At 42.0% G+C, this 17,053-nt stretch overlaps 1 protein-coding gene and 1 long non-coding RNA gene across 7 annotated transcripts in view; one reads left to right on the forward strand and one right to left on the reverse strand.

Annotated features, from left to right (window-relative positions):
* ELF5 (E74 like ETS transcription factor 5) overlaps positions 1-3,965 on the forward strand; it is a 27,152-nt gene extending 23,187 nt beyond the window's left edge. For both annotated transcript variants that reach the window (XM_084851552.1, XM_084851547.1), the window contains exons 6-7: positions 1,791-1,986; positions 2,531-3,965. In XM_084851552.1, coding sequence (XP_084707678.1) covers positions 1,791-1,986; positions 2,531-2,627 — 293 coding nt within the window. In that variant the 3' untranslated portion in view covers positions 2,628-3,965. The remainder of the gene's footprint in view (positions 1-1,790; positions 1,987-2,530) is intronic.
* Positions 1-17,053, reverse strand: part of LOC146357586 (uncharacterized) — a 96,678-nt gene that overhangs the window by 69,823 nt on the left and 9,802 nt on the right. For 4 of the 5 annotated variants that reach the window (XR_014790451.1, XR_014790452.1, XR_014790447.1 and 1 more), the window contains exon 2: positions 15,395-15,560. This is a non-coding gene — a long non-coding RNA (uncharacterized LOC146357586). Of the gene's footprint in view, positions 1-15,394; positions 17,026-17,053 lie in introns of all 5 variants that reach the window. The other variant, XR_014790449.1, reaches the window with a different exon arrangement.

Consider the following 17,053-nt stretch of genomic DNA (forward strand, 5'->3'; position numbering starts at 1 on the left):
ATCAAAGGGAAACAACAACAGCAGACTAAACAGCCAGATTATGCCAATGTGTCCCTTTCCTTACATCAACAAAAATAGATTACCAATCATTATAATTTTTGACTATTCCAAAATGGTTTAAACCACTTCCATTGTTGCTCAAACTTGGCACAAGACCCCCTTCCCTGGCTAGCCAGGAATGAGCTCCCCAGCTCTCGCAGCCAGTGCAGAAGAGTAGGCATGGAAGCTGGTTCCCCGGGGGGCCCCAGCCTCCTTCCCTCCTATCCCACAGAGCCCCAGCTAGATGAGTGAAAAGACCCATCTAGCCCAAATGCAGAGTGGGAAGAGCACAGAGCGAAGATAGCCTCTGCTGCTCCTCCCACTTAGCGTTGGATGGCCGTAAGCCTCCAAGTTCAGAGGCTTACGGCCATCCTGATGGGATTGCACCCTAAACCGATAGGATTGCACCCTTAATTTGTTTAGAACTGCCAGATCCCATAGCTTAATGTACCACTTTCTGATCTTGGAATTTGGTTAGATTTCCTTATGCTTTGCATATGCTATTGTAGCAGCGACAATCATATGATAAAAGAGTGTTTCCTTAACCTTATGTAGACATTTTATGGCATGTGATTAGCTCCGAGATTAAAAAGCAGGCTGCCTGATCCTTTGAATGAGCTAGAAAAAACATTTCAGGCTAAGTTAAACAATTCTTAAAGTCCTCATTTCCAAATTTTCTGTCATAGTACAGGGAAAACAGTTAAATATAGTACAGGGAAAACAGTTAATTAAAAGAATTGTAGACTTGCTAAACGTCACCAGATGCGTTGGACCGTGACAGTAACTAGCCTACAGATTTTCAGGATGAGGAAATCGAATTGACCCAACCATTTGAACAGGGCCACCATTTAGTGAGGATGGGTGGCTATCAGGCCCCCTGTGCTTCAGACCACATTAATCCTCAGGAGCTACTCTAGTTTTGTGACAGTCACACTTAGCAACTATTGTTACCAACAAATAAATGGCCCTGTGTAGTACATTTTTAAAAACGTATTATTTTTTTATTCCTTCCTCCAGGGATCTCAAGGTGGCATACAAGCTTATTTCCACCTCATTTTATCTGCCCAAAACTCCTGTGAGGTAGTTTAGACTTACAGATAGCAAGTGACTGGCCCAAGTAACTGGCGCAGTGACTTTCAGGAGACTTGAATTCAGGATTTATTTATTTATGTATTATTTATTTATGTATTTATTACATTTATATCCCGCCTTTTTTCCTCCTTACGGAACCCAAGGCGGTGTACATTATCTTCCTCCTTTCCATTTTATCCTCACAGCAACAACCCTATGTGGTGGGTTGTGCTGAGAGTCAGTGACTGGCCCAAAGTCACCCAGTGAGCTTCATGGCTGAATGGGGACTACAACCCGGATCTCCCAAGTCCCAGTCCAACACTCTAGCCACTATACCAGACTGGCTTTACCAGTCTAAGACTGCCATTAGCACATATCCCTTTACTTGATAGAAATTGCTGACTGTGTGTTGATTAAATTTATGTGGCTGTTATAAAATATATAAAAAAACCAACCACATTAAATGCTCCTCAAATACACCATTCTTTTAAATGTTTATTTAATTTGATTTTGCATGGCCATGTTGGTAGCGGCCAATGCCAGCTTATCCCGTAGCTACTCCTCTTATCTGCGTCGTGGTCCTGCTATCTAAGTGGCATTTTCAAAACCCTGGCAACTTGCTGCTGAAAGGAGTTTCTTTTTAGGAAGTTCTATTAATTTGCTTCTGTTCATTCTTGAAGGTCTGCAGAGCTCTCACTTATGGGAATTTGTAAGAGACCTCCTCTTGTCTCCTGAGGAGAACTGTGGTATCCTCGAGTGGGAAGATAGAGACCAAGGCATCTTTCGAGTCATTAAATCAGATGCTCTGGCAAAGATGTGGGGGCAAAGGAAGAAAAATGACAGAATGACCTATGAAAAACTAAGCAGAGCACTCCGGTAAGATAATATTTTACATAGTGTTGTATAGATTAGCTAATTTCAAACAGTTTAATTGGTGCCAAAAAAATTTATGCTAAATAATGCAAAGGTCATGAAACACAACATTGGTTCTTTTGATTAGAGATAGGATCATGGGGCCAGATCTGTAGGTGGAGTAAATGGGTATAATTGCACATTAAGTCAACAGATAATTTGCCAACCTACCCATAAATATGACACTTAATGCTACTACCTTACCATTTGCCTTGGCAATGATCCTAGAGTTTAACTCTGAACTGTTGTCTTAGGAAAAAGAAATGTATACTCAGTGGGTGGCGGGGGGGGGGGGGTTAGAAGGGGATGGCTGGACTTCAAGATGTCTGGGAAAGTTTTAAACTCTAAGAAGTTTGGCTTTGGACCATAGGTGTGCAAGTTGCCCCTTTGCCAGAAAGAATGGATTGATATCTCAAGGAGAATGTGTCATGTTGACTGCTGGTATGTTTACACATTACATTATATGCTAATGGTGCCTCTAAATCCAACTTCAATTTTGTTGCTGCAGATACTATTATAAAACTGGGATTCTGGATCGAGTGGACAGGAGGTTAGTGTACAAGTTTGGAAAGAATGCACATGGATGGCAAGACAGCAAATTATGAAATACCTTTTGCTTCTGACTCACTGCCCAATATTCAACATGAAGTCTCCAATCACAACAGAGGGAAGTTCTCCGTACACCCACCGAGATTAAGAGATGGCCACCTGTTCTGAATAACTGAATAAAGTATCAGTAATAGACTTTCTGGATTGAGGAATTTGCTACTCCTCATAATTTTTGGACCAGCATCTGCATACCCATAAACTGCTCTGTAGACCTTTCTCATTGTATGTTATTATATATGTAGCATTCCTCTCAATGCCAAGAATAGCAGTTTGCCATTGACAATCAAACTTCATAACATTCTATCAGTGCCATTTGGAATTTTATGGGATTTTGAAAAGCATGATCTGGATAGCCTAAGAACCACATTAACCCTACCATTGGGAAATGAATATATATCACATGGTTTCCTGTATGATGTATGATCAAGTGCCTTTGGTGTTCAGCTTCACATTTCTATATTTTAGGTTTCTTTGTATTCTAGCAGAGGGGTGGGCAGACGGTAGATCATGATCTATTGATAAATATCTAGATGATTTGTGATAGATCAGAAAGGATTTCGCACTCCCAGCTGTTTAACAATAGCAACAACAAAACTACCTGCAAACTACCGTGAGTGAGGAATCACAAATGCACAATAAAAGCCTCATGTAGAAAGGGTCTTGGTATCCATAGCCCAGGGGTGAGTAACGTGTTGCCTTATGGATGTTTTGACCTACAACATCTATCAGCCATAGCCAGCATGGTGAGGGATCATGGAAGTTAAAGGCCAAAATGTCTAGAGGGCCACCACCACTGCGTAGCCTTTTCACAAAACTGCAATAATTACTTGGTTAAGAATGGTTAGTTAAACAGATTTGAAACTTATTTAAATGTATAATATAGACATGCCCTTAGACTACTACAGTAAGAGAATTCAGACTGTCTAAATTTCTCTGAATGTCTATAATGATGTTAAATGTCTATTAAAAATAGACTGATTATTTTTTGAAATAAGTGTATTTGTAAAATACCTTACTAGCAGTTATGTGTTTTGGATTCAAGCTGTCATATTACTTCTACCTCAGATAGTGCTTGACAGGTTTAACTGGGGCTTTTCAGCCCCTCATTAAACCAGCAGGGAGCCTGTAAATCTGTAGGCCTTAACTGCCCTGCCTAGGTGAATCCTAAACACGTTAGGATGTGCAAGTCCATTTCACACAAGCAGCTGGCAGAGAAGAAATCCCTGGTATCTTGTCAGGACTCAGGCCCACAGCAGGCCCTGAGCCTGGGACCTGAGAGCTATCAGGTTGTGACTGCTGCTAGTACCTTACTCTGACCAAAGAAGAGAACTGCAGCCTGCATGAAAATAGGGCACAGCAGGTCAAGGCTCCTTCCTGATCCTTAACAGTTTTTAGGTCAAGTTCATTCACTAATCTGAGTAACTTGTGGACTGTACTCTAGTTGCTGGTTTCAGACTGGCTATTCCCTTCGTGAACTCTGGCTCCCATCCCCACTTCCCTTGATTCACTTCACCCATCTCACACTTGACTATAGCTAGGACAGACATCCTTGTGATGCACCATTTAGCTTGGTGACTTCTGCCCTCTATGTAATTTCTTCCAGCCTGTTGTCCATTGTTTGTTTATTGGCCAGCAATGTGGTAGGCCTTATTTATGTAATGTAACCTTGCCTTGACACTAAGTACCAAACCTTCCACCCTCTCACCCTTTTGGTTATCCAGAGCACACACTGGACATATTTTAAGGGAGGCCCACTAGTACATGCCCGATAAGTGCACTTTGTAGAAAAAAAACATTCTCCACTGTTCATTGCACAACAAACATCATCTAGATCAAGCCACAAAAGGCACGAATACCTCTCTGTCTTATAGTGTTTATCTCTCCAGAAATCTTTATTTTGACGTCACTGAAGTAGAGTCAGTGTTTATCTGAAGTGTGAAATCATGGGGTGCTGGGTAAGGAGAAACAGGCTGTGCCACAATAGCAAATTTCTAAAAACAAAAAAAAAATAACCCAGCAATTCTGGAGTTATCAAGAATATAACTTACATCTCTGAGGTGCCAGTTCACAGGCCTACACTGCTTTTATATGCAGGACCGTGTCTCCTTCTATCCACGGCCAAATTATAAGTGAACTTTCTGTTTACGCAATACTGGGCTATCCTCTGCCAAACAGCCTGTATGTGGGCTTAATTCATGTGAGTTTTTCCCATACCTGTTGGCAGGTATTTCTGGCCTTGCCTCATAGAGCTTTGTTTTATTTTTATTTTATGAACTCTGAATCTGAGCGTGCCAGCTCAAAACAATTGTGTGCCTGATTTGCCATGCACAGGATCCAGCTTTTGACTTACCACTGCAAACACTGAAATGGTGACATTTGTGATGACTGAGATCTGAATGGGCCATGTAGCGATGTGTGAACATCGCCAGACAATAGGCCCGGAGCTGCACTTACAGGATGTTCAACTACTTTTACCATAGCTATTCACCGGTCATGTTAATAGGCCTAACCTCACTCACCTCCAGGGCTTCTGACATTTAAAAAAAAAAACAGCCAGCACTTCGCAGTTCCTAATCTGCTGCTGCCACCACCACCCCCAACAAGTAGAGGCTTTCCAAAATAGTTCTCAGTGCAGCAAACTGGGGAGAGGTGGGGGTGCAATTCAAAGAAAAAGTACATATGAGTACCCTGTGTATTTTAATAGCTGAGAATACAAATCATGTGAGCATTGCTGTTGTGTTGTGTTCAAATCTGCTTGTTAGCAATGCATTGTGTGCGGTAGATGGTGTCCAGGTCTGCTGGTGCTTTAAAAAAGCTTCAACCCTTGGGGTGACTGATATTGCACTAGTACTTTTATATCTGGCACAAATAACAGAATGCTTTATTTTGTTCTCTGTGACAAACACTTCACCACATGAAACATAGGATAGTTGGGTTCTTTTGGTGATCCAGTGTGAACATTCTACTTTCCGCGTGAAGTAGCAGTGAAAGATACATTCTATATAAATGTATGATGGCAAATGGGTGTGATATTTTATTATGTATATTCGTTAACAATATACATGACTGTACAATATTTTTGGAGTTGTGTACTTTTCAGCCCACTGCAGTTTGTAAAGAGTGTGTATAAAATATTTAATTGTAAAGTGGGTGCTTTAGTTTGAATTTTATTTCATAATTCATATAAACTACAGCTAGAGAGCCTTTTCACTGGTGTAGACTCCAGCACTGTACTACCCTGCCTGAAGTAGAGAACTTTTCTGGAATACTTTTTGTTTAAAGCCCACACAATGGGAAGCCATGGCCTATCATGTTTCCTGCATGCAAAAGTGTATTTTTTCCCTACATAAAAGTGAAACCTGCATAGGAAAACAATCACCATATGTAAAGAGGCACTGGGTGTAAGGAAGGTAAGAATTGTATAGATCACGGTCATTTGGGGAAGTTCACACATTATACACTTCACTATCTAACTACGGTATCACTTACAAGTAACCCATAAGGGTATATAGCAAAGCCTGAATCATTGCTGTTAGTAAAGAAAACCAGTGAGCTATTTTAAATGAGGTGCTGGGGGCAAGTACTCCACCTTTTCCCTGCCAACCCAAATCCAGGATGATACTCCCTACCGCAGAGTTCTGAACCCAAGTTTGCAAGGGTAAAACAAATGTTTAGAAACCCCGCAGGGATAAAACCAGCCTTAGAGGGCCTGATTTGGAAAATAAAAATGGTTAAGAAGCCTCTTTCTGAAGCTGCTTTTAATTTAAAACAAAGAAACAGCTGATGGATGCTTCATAGTTAGGCTTTTAAATTCAGTGGAAGAGCCTTTATCACTAAAATAAGATGAATCCAGGGATCCTGACCAATTTTACCACATTTCATAGATGAATTCAGAGTTGGGCTTGGCAAACCAAGTAAAAAAAAAAGTCAAGAAGTCATTCACTTTTTTCACAAACCAGTTCCAAATTTGGAAAATGCTGGTCCTCCGAATGATTTCTGATCATCTCCAAATCCATCAGCCCTCCAGCCCTTCCTGGAGAATCCCTTACTCCTGCCCCATCATCCCTTTTCTTCTCCCAAACGTACCTGGGAGTGGAGAAGCAGCAGTAAGAATCAGTCTTTTTCTTGGGGCCTCTGCCTGCCTCCTTTGCATTTTTCATCCTTCCTCCAGTGCCCCAAATGCTGGAACAGCAACTTTCCAGGTGTCAGGGAGCTTGGGCAACAGAGTGCCTGCATACCCGAGTCTATAACATGGATTCTATTCCACTACGTGAGTTTGGGAGAAGCAAAAGGGTTCTTCACTGGTTCATATAATCCAGTCCAAAGACCAACTCTCAGGGATGTAACACTTGCCTCAACTGAAGACAAGCATTATAAGCTGTCAGAGAAGTTTTGTATCCTTGAAATTAGAAACATTGGTCATCAGTGGCAATAGCAATTTCAGCTCGCATTTAAAACGCGGTTCATATGTGTCATTCTGACTGAGGTAGTATAGTTGTCAGGCAAAACTACACCACCACTTTCATGTGTAGAGATGTTTGTCTGAAATTGTCCCTGTGTGAATACTGTGCCATGTGCTATGTCAGAGGTACAGTTAAGACATCTTTCTGACCTGGAAAATTACATCATTACCAGCTAAGCTGGGGATGTTATGAGACAAGAGCTTCTCCACCTCCAACAGAGGGCCAGCTCAGAAAGTGATCCTGTCAACATTTTATGTGCATTGGACATAGAAATGAGTCTAAGCCTCACGCATGTGCGCACGCCCCCCAACACCAGATGTATCACATGCAAGATAAGTCATATAGTCATACATCTGGATGTACCCAAGCTATACCCACATCATATATCGACCCTTTTTTGTGACAAAAGGATCACACTTCCATATGAAAATAGGAAGGTATGTACATTCAAACATACATACATACATACATTCAAGGCCATACATGTTGCTCTACATCCAATGGGGGATGTATGCCAGTCCAAGACACAGTCCCCTGCCATCCCACTGGACTACTGTGGCTAACCCTAAAATAGTGTAGCCATACCTGAGAATCCACTCTTATGTTGGATTTGAGAGCCAGTGTGGTGTAGTGGCAAGAGTGTTGGACTAGGAGCTGGGAGATCCGGGTTCTAGTCCCCACTCGGCCATGGAAGCTCACTGGGTGACTTTGGGCCAGTCACAGACTCTCAGCCCAACCCACCTCACAGGGTTGTTGTTGTGAGGATAAAATGGAGAGGAGGAGGATAATGTAAGCCGCCTTGGGTTCCTTGCAAGGGAAAAAAGGCGGGGTATAAATGCAATAAATAATAATAATAATAACATGGTATAAACAGGCATGAGCATTAGATGCTTCTGAAGCACTCAGCTTCACTCTGTTGTGCAATTGGCCAGTGTGGTGTAGTGGAAAGTGTTGGATTAAGAGCTGGGAGATCCGGGTTCTAGTCCCCACTCGGCCATGGAAGCTCACTGGGTGACTTTGGGCCAGTCACAGACTCTCAGCCCAACCCACCTCACAGGGTTGTTGTTGTGAGGATAAAACAGAGAGGAGGAGGATAATGTAAGCCGCCTTGGGTTCCTTGCAAGGGAAAAAAGGCGGGGTATAAATGCAATTTAAAAAAATTGCTTCACATTTAATACAAGCAGGAGATTATTATTATTTTGGTATTATTGGCAATGTAGGGCCAGTGTGGTATAGTGGGTAGAGTGTTGGACTGGGAGCCGGGAGATCCAGGTTCTAGTCCCCACTCGGCCATGGAAGCTCACTGGGTGACTTTGGGCCAGGCACAGACTCTCAGCCCAACCTACCTCACAGGGTTGTTGTTGTGAGGATAAAACAGAGAGGAGGAGGATAATGTAAGCTGCCTTGGGTTCCTTGCAACAGGAAAAAAGGTGGGATATAAATGTAAATAATATTAAATAAATAAATAAATATCATGTAATGTCTAAACATGTTAATGGCCCAGGTCAGAACTGTAGTGCCAGTAAATCATAGCTTAGAATGACTGTACTGTTTGCTACATGTGATGTTACAAAATACAGCATGCTGCTGTAGCACTGACCATCACACCAGTGCTGCTGGCAACTACATGTTTTAGGGCTTCTTTGATGTATAAAAAAAGGTGTGCACTGTCATGGGATGAACGCACTCAGTTTCACAAAGTGTGCGTTCAGTGGAAAGCTGCAACCAGTCATGTTTAGCGCATGTGGCAATGTAAATGCTTTTTATTATGTGGAGGTGAGAGCCATGGAGGACAATCAACTCGTGTAGCATAACCCTCAGGACCAGAGCACAAATATGCTTTCAAACCTAATAAACTTGGCCCAAGCTGCAAAATCTTTCCACCTTGCCTCTAGAATTGCTCAGGGTTAACAAAGTGCATGGTTTGAAACAGTTATACTTATGTGGTCATTGCAGCTTTATTTGGTGACTTCCATTATCGAACAATCACATCAAACAGTATGGAAAAAAACAGGGCTTTCTCCCACTGCACAGAGCCTGGAAAATATCCAACAAATTGGTTTATTATAAATCAACAAGGAGTCACTCAGTGGTGCCACTTTAAGACATGCATTAATTTTACACAGTCTATTTATTGACAGAGAGTATATAGTAAATAGTTTGAGAAAAGATTATTCTCTATGTGAAAGGAATCGTGACATCTTGCTAGATATATGAAAATGTTCCAGACAGCAGAAAAAATCTTATTGATATTCTAATGATGTCTCAAAGACTTATGATAGTTATGCAGAACCTCAAATGTCTGGCAGGGACCCAAAAAGCTACTTCAGATGGAGCCAACAGCTTGCATGCACCCAATAGGATTTTTTTCTTTTTTCAAACTGCAGGTTCTCCCCACACACACACACACACACACACACACACCACCTTCCTTATGGCATATAACAAATTACCTTTGAGACGCCCCACAGTTTCAGTGACATGTAGAACTGGGGGCTGCATTTTGAGAAACACAAATCTTCTTGACAATAAGAAACTACTGCATGGTTCTTTCTATTATGTATGCTTTGCTGCACACACTGCTTTAGATGACACAAAATGTTAGAGACAAAGGGCAGTACCCTATGCTGCCCACACACTGGTGGGACCTACCACTAGGACAACGGGGACCTAGCAGTTCTTAAAGCAACCAGAAATGAGCAGAAACACTGATTTCCGGAACAGGGCAGGTCAGCAGAGCTCACAGAAGGGAACTCTGCTGACCTGTCCCGATCTGGAAATAAGTGTTTCTGCTCATTTATGGGCTTGCTTTAGACAGCACTAACTCCCCATTGCCTTAGCAGTGGAATGAGTAGAAGTGCAGAGGCAGTATCTTAGGATGAATTTGATAAAATTCATTGGATTTATTTTAGTGTGAAACTGATAATTTACAATATAAATCCAGGCAGCAAAATAGAGTTAGACAAGATAGAGTTCCTTAAAAGGCTTCTAGAAAGGCCTCGTTGTTAATGGCATTTGAGGAATCAGTGTTTCTTGATGAAAAAAAATGTTTTTAATCCAGAAATGTAGGTTGCCAGATTTTCTGATGCCTAATTAAGAACATAAGAACATAAGAAGATCCATTGCTGGATCAGACTAAGCATCCATCTAGTCCAGCATTCTGATCACGCAGTGGCCAATGAGCTGTCGATAGGAAACCCACAAGCAGGACATGAGTGCAACAGCACCTTCCCAACGATGTTCCCCAGCAACTAGTGTACATAAGCTTACTGCCTCTGATACTAGAAGTAGCACTGAGGCATCAGGACTAATAGCCACTGATAGCATTCTCCTCCAGGAATTTGTCTAACCCCCCTTTTGAAGCCATCAAAATTGATGGCCATCACAACGTCTCATTGTAATGAATTCCATAGTTTGACTATGCGCTGTGTAAAGAAGTACTTCCTTTTATCTGTTCTGAATCTCATACCATTCAGCTTCATGGGATGTCACAGATTCTGCTATTACAGGAGAGGGAGAAAAATATCACCCTATCCACATTCTCCACACCATGCATAATTTTGTACACCTCTATCAGATCTCCTCTTACTCACCATTTTTCCAAGCCAAACGATCCCAGCTGTTGTAACCTTCCCTCATAGGGGAGTTCCTCCAGCCCCTTGATCATTTTAGTTTATAGCAGCTGCACACTGGGTTGACATTTTCACTGAGCTGTCCACCAACCCAAGATCTCTTTCTTGGTCGGTCACTGCTAGCTTAGATCCCATCAGGTTATTTATTTATTTATTACTTTGCTATACTGCCCCATAGCTGAAGTTCTCTGGGCAGTTTACTTAAAGTTGGGATTTTTTGCCCCAATGTGCATCACTTTACACTTGCTTTTATTGAACTGCATTTGCCATCCCATTCCCCCAGTTTGGAGAGATCCTTTTGGAGCTCTTCACAATCCCTTTTTGTTTTAACCACCCTAAATAATTCGGTGTCATCGGCAAACTTGGCCTCTTCACTGCTCACTCCTAATTGCAGATCATTTATGAACAGCTTGAAAAGCATTGGTCCCAATACAGATCGTTGTGGGACCCCACTATTTACATCCCTCCATTGGGAGAATTTACCATTTACTTCTACTCTCTGCTTTCTGCTCTTTTCAGTTACTGATCCATAAGAGGACCTCTGCTCTTATTCCATGACTGCTAAGTTTGCTCAGGAGTCTTTGATGAGGACTTTGTCAAAAGCCTGTTGGAAGCGGGGATGTCAGAGAAATCCTCCACGGACTCCAGTGAGGCCAGATTCCAAAGAATCTGACCTCCAGAATCTATGGTGGAGCAGCTCCACTTACCTCCGGCTCCAATAATGGGCTGTATTTGTCCCAGCAATACAGTAATGGCAGAGCCGGAGTGCCACTCCGCAGAATCCTCCTGATGCGGAGCCGCTCTGGAGGATTTTGAGGGGCAGGAGCGGCGTGACTGGGCCCTCTGTGGACCCCCCCCCCAGCCGGAAAATGTGGGGTCCGAACAATCCAAAAATGGGGGGTCCGAAAGATGAAAGAGAATAAACAAAGATATGTATAATCATTTATCTTCTGACCTAGCCTGAATCATGTAGACTAAACACAAGCAGTTAACAAAGCTTGTTTAAAGATTCCAGTTCATGGGGTTGTGACAGAAATCTCATGCATTTTTACGTTCAGCCATGCCTCCGCCATTTCATAATTTAGAAACTTCTTCATCTGACCTTCAGACACAATACAAAGTGTAGCAGGATATTTTAAGTAATATTGTAAGTTCATTTGTTTTGCCATATTTTTCGCTTTGATAAATTGCCTTCTTTTATTAGCCACCTCTTTGATGTAATCTGGAAATAACATGACTTTATCTTGTTTCCAGGAAAGGCTTCCACCCTCTCTTGCCAAGAGCAGGATGTAATTCTTTGTGGAGACTTTTGCAAATTGGACTATAATCGTATAGTCAGTTCCTTTAGCATTTGGAACACGAAATGCCTACTCAATATCAAGTAAATAATCAGATGGGATAGGGAGTATCTCAGGCAAAAGTTTATCCACCAAAATAGGCAATTTTACATCATTAGACAGATTTTTAATCCCAATAATACGTACATTGGATCTTCGCGTGAAGGCCTCCAGTTGAGAAATTCTGTCATAGACATTTTTAAAACATACTTGTATCATAGTTTCATTCCCAGCCATTTGGTCTTCTAGTTCATTAATTTTGTCTCCATTTTTTGCCAAGATGCATTAATTAGATCCATAGCTCCTTGCAAGGCAGTAATGGAATTTTGGATTAAATCCAACCTTTTGGCTTCCTCCGTAAATTGCAAAGATAAAGTCTTTATCAGAGTAAATAATTCCCCTTTATCTTCTGTTTTCGAAACTTTTGACACAGGACATACAGGGGGAGTTGGCGGTGACGCCAGCCCCTTTCTTCCCCTCGATGTAGTCATATTTCTCTCAGACAGATCTTGCAGGTCCTCAGATGTTCTCAAATATTGTTAATATTTCTTAAATCTTCCCTCAGGAGTTGTTGATATCTCTTAAAGCGTATATTATTATGGAACACGTCAGCCCTGTTTTCTCCTATAAAATAGGAGTTTCAGAACAGCTTTTTGTGTTGGTAAAGCTCTGAGGTGATAATCCTGGAATCCAGCCCCCCCCCCCACTATCTCATGGGGGTACTTTTCTCCAAGATGTTATCCAGAGCTGCCTTGCCCCTCCTTTTAATTCCAGGGGGGAGATGAAAAGGTTTTTCAACCTTTTAAAAAGCAGTTTGAGAAAGCTCCCATGGAGAGCCTGTGGGATGCTACCAGGGTGACATTGGTTCCAACCAGAAGGCATTTCTTGACACTCTCAAAGAACTCTAAAAGTTTAGTGAGATGGGCCTTACCTTTGCAGAAGCCATGTTGATTCTTTTTCAGCAGGGCTTGTCCTTCTATATGCTAATTTTATCTTTCATAATGCTTTCAACTAATTTACCCCAAACTGTCCTATCTGTAGAGTTTATATCCAGAGATGACTGCATCCCACTGGTTGTCTCCATTCCACTAGGTTTCTGTGATTCCCACTATATCTAAGTTCTCCTTTAAAACCAGGCACTCCAACTCTCCCATTTTGGCTCTGAGGCTTCTAGCATTTGCAAAGGAACACATATACATGGTGTCCCTCCCCAGATGTCTCTGGCATGTACATCTTTTGCTATGGCACTTAGGCCTGTTTGATTGGCTATTATGTTTTATTATATGCTCATGGTTTATTTCCTTGCCTTCTACATTTGGGCAATCAAAAACATTTTCATCTACATCCCCTTGGGATGATTTAACCTGAACCAGATGCTTCCAGATCCTGTCGGCTTTCCCCCAGGGTTTACTTTAAAAGCTGCTCTGCTACCTTTTTTATGTTTAGCACCAGCAGTCTGGTTCCATTTTGGTTCAAGTGCCACCTGTCTGTCTTGTACAGGTCTGGCTTTGTCCAAAAACGTTCCCCAGTGCCTAACAAATCTGAACCCTTCCTCCTTCCACCCCTGCCTCATCCACCCATTGAGATTCCTCAGTTTTGTCTGTCTAGCTAGCCCTACACGTGAAACAGGTAGAATTTCCGAGAAAGCCACCTTGGTAGTCCTGGATTTCAAACTCCTACCTAGAAACCTAAATTTAGCTTCCTGAACCTCACAACTACATTTGCCCACATTGCTGGTACCAACATGGGCCACAACCACTGACTCCATCCTGGCACTATCTATTAGGCTATCTAGATGGCATGTGATATCCACAACCTGTGCAACAGGCAGGCAATTTACCATGCAGTCTACATGCCCATCACAAACCCAGCTGTCTATATGTGTAATGATCCAGTCTCCCACTACGATGAGACCCGCATTCTCCGTGACAGCAGAGGAGCTGTCAGTCTGGGAGTGGGACACTGCTATTAGGACCTTGAAGGTCTCATTCACCAACCTCTCTGCCTCTTCTAGCTTCTCCAGGTCAGCAACGACTTCAAAGAAACAAACTTGTTCCCTGAGAGCCAGGAGCTCATTACACCAAGCAAACACCCACAATTTCTGTCCTGCAGGGAAATAGTCATACAGGTGGCATTCAGTGAAATACACTGGATAGCCCCCACCCCACTGCTGGCTTTCTACCTTCATAATTTTTAAAAAAAATATTATTGCTATTATTGGGTTTGTTTACCTGGAAAACTAAGTTGTTACTAGGAGAAGATGGGGAATTTATTTATAGCTATTTATTTACAGTTACTTACTATGAGTAAAGGGGGAAGAGTTGACTGGCCTGGCTTCCTTGCCCCATTGCTAAACTCATACAAGTGCTTAACTTGCTTGTGTGCTGACCGTTTGTCACTGGGGCCACAAAGTGTCTGCAAAACATAATATCTCTACAGGATTTGAGGATGAACAGTTGTCGGTAGCACTATTTTCCATTCTTCTTTTTCAAATGTTTTCAAGATCAGTCTTATCATGCACATACCCCAACATTCATTAGTTTTACATCTCAATCTCTGTTCTAAACTTCAACACCCACCCAGTTCACCCATGTGTGTTGCTAACAGCCTGTCACAATTGTTAGCATGACATTGAGCAAGCTTTAGCTTTAACCTTTAGTTTTTTATAGATCTATATTAAGCATAAATAATTATCCATACTTGTTTTATATGTGGTTGGTCATCCTTTGTAAGCACACCGATTTATGGCCTTATCTCTTATCCTTAAATTGTTGTTTTTGGAAACATAACACCTACAATAATCTAATGGGCCGAAAAGAGATTCCTCCTCAGCTAGCTGAGTCCTGCCAATTATTATTATTTTGTTTAAGAAAAGCTAAGCACCACTACAATGGCAACAACCATGATGGTGTTCATCTTCTACCAGTTTGATACAAAAACCATATGGCTTCTGATAACAACGTTAACAAACTTTTTTCTAGGTGATTATCATCTATATCATGTCACAGTTCGAAAGTCGTTTTGAAATTATTGTTAACTTTTGCTCTAGCACACTTTGGTGATTTCTTTTCAGAAAAATATTCATAGGTCGAGGAAGACATGAGAACCTCATTGAACATATATACACAAAATCAAATGTATGCCATCTTACACATTTCTAATTCACAAGCAACCATTGCCATTACAACATTAACCCTGTCATGGACAATTTTTTCTAAAAAAACAACATGTACAAACACTAGGACTTTATATTCAAAATGTATGTTTCTCTTCTTCCCATGTGAAAAATTAAACATGGCGATATGCACCTATGGAACTACAGTATACTTGCATTTATCTCCAGTATTCTCAGCTTCAAACGCTGAACGTCTCATTAAAGAAATATATGTGCCTTTGCCATGGGTTGCTTTCGTTCAGTATGCAAATTTCTCATTTCCTTGGCTGCACATTTTTTGCCAGGTGCTTATTTTCCATCACCAGCAGATGGAACCAGTTATCTTAGAAAGAGAGATTTGAGAAAGCAATTTTAAATTGATGTTTAACAAAGTATGAACGTTTATTGAAAGGCAGCTTCAGGAGGGCCAGGAGGTTAATTTAGAACCAGAAAACAGTGACAGGAAAATGTATTAAACACCCCCTCTCCAAATGTTGCAGCTTAATCAAAATTGAAGCTCCCTGCAATTGCTCTTCTTTTCTTTTTCTTTTTTACATGAGCTCAGATCACAGGTCTTCTGTATCATGTGTTGATCCTTAGTTTAGATTACACAAACTTTGGCTTCATCATAAAATCCTTTAAAACTGAACTCAGGATGAATTGACTTGAACCTTATATACTATTGTGACCCATTGTTCTTTGACCCTATAACTTCTAATCTCCATATTACCTCAGGATGAGGTTCCTACAGATGCAGAAGCAACCTAGGTGTTACTTGGCTGATTGAGGATAGCTTGTTCTCAGAGTGGTTTGTTATGACTTCCAAACCCAACATGGTAGCTACAGAGCCAATTGGCAACAGCAGCAAAAAAGCCTGTGCCGCTCTTTGTGATCTCACTAGTACCACCTCCAGCCTGCCTCGCCAATGACTGCCCCTCCACTGATGCCAAGACAGCACTTTGGAAGGACCATTACTTGGTTGCCACCTTTTTTTTTTATTATTCCTCAATATTGCACAAATGAGGTCATAATTTCTTATTTATGTATTTATTGTCGGTCTTTTGCAAATTTGCAACAGTGCAGATTAGCTGACCGCTATGTGTAGCCTCGCCTGTCAATTTCCTTGTATGCTTCAGCTTTCAAAAGTAGAGAGGTTAGAGAATTCCGCCATGGACTCCAATGAGGCTGGATTCTAAAGAATCCGGAGTCTGTGACAGAATGGAGCAATCCCCCCGCCACCCTGTAAAATTTTCCCAGGACGGACCCTACCTGGTGTTGGCCGGTCCGGTCTGTCTGCTGCCCCAGTCTGCAGCCGCGAATGGCTGCCCCGGTTTGCGGCTACCATTTGCCTCCCTACTTTAGTCGTGATAGGCTATATAAGTATTTACGTAGCCTATCACAGCAAAGAGCAGGGATGCAAATAGCATCCGCTCCGTCATTTGTGTCCCTGCCTTTTGCCGTGATAGGCTACGTAAATATATACGTAGCCTATCACGGCTAACACAGGGATGCAAATGGCGACCGCTACGGTGGAAGCCATTTGAGGCTGCAGCCCGGCAGCAGGCAGAAGTCTGGCTGTGGGCGGGCCTGGCGGCTCCGCAGACTTACCATGGAGTGGAGCCGGCCGGGGAGGGTTCCAGGGGAAGGGATGGATTGCCTCTCCCCCCAGCGGATGGCCCCACCTGGAATGGGGTAAGTAATCCGTACACCCACAGTCAAAAGGAGTCCCAAAGTGGAGCAGGTAACATACAAGGAAATTGAAAAGGAGAGACTGCACATAGGCTAATTTGCACAGAGTTGTGAAGTACCTGGGGAGAAATAATAGTAAGAGAAAGG

This window comes from Heloderma suspectum, chromosome 1, assembly GCF_057233095.1.
Source record: "Heloderma suspectum isolate Gila_16-S chromosome 1, 16-S_ref, whole genome shotgun sequence".
NCBI lineage: Eukaryota > Metazoa > Chordata > Lepidosauria > Squamata > Helodermatidae > Heloderma > Heloderma suspectum.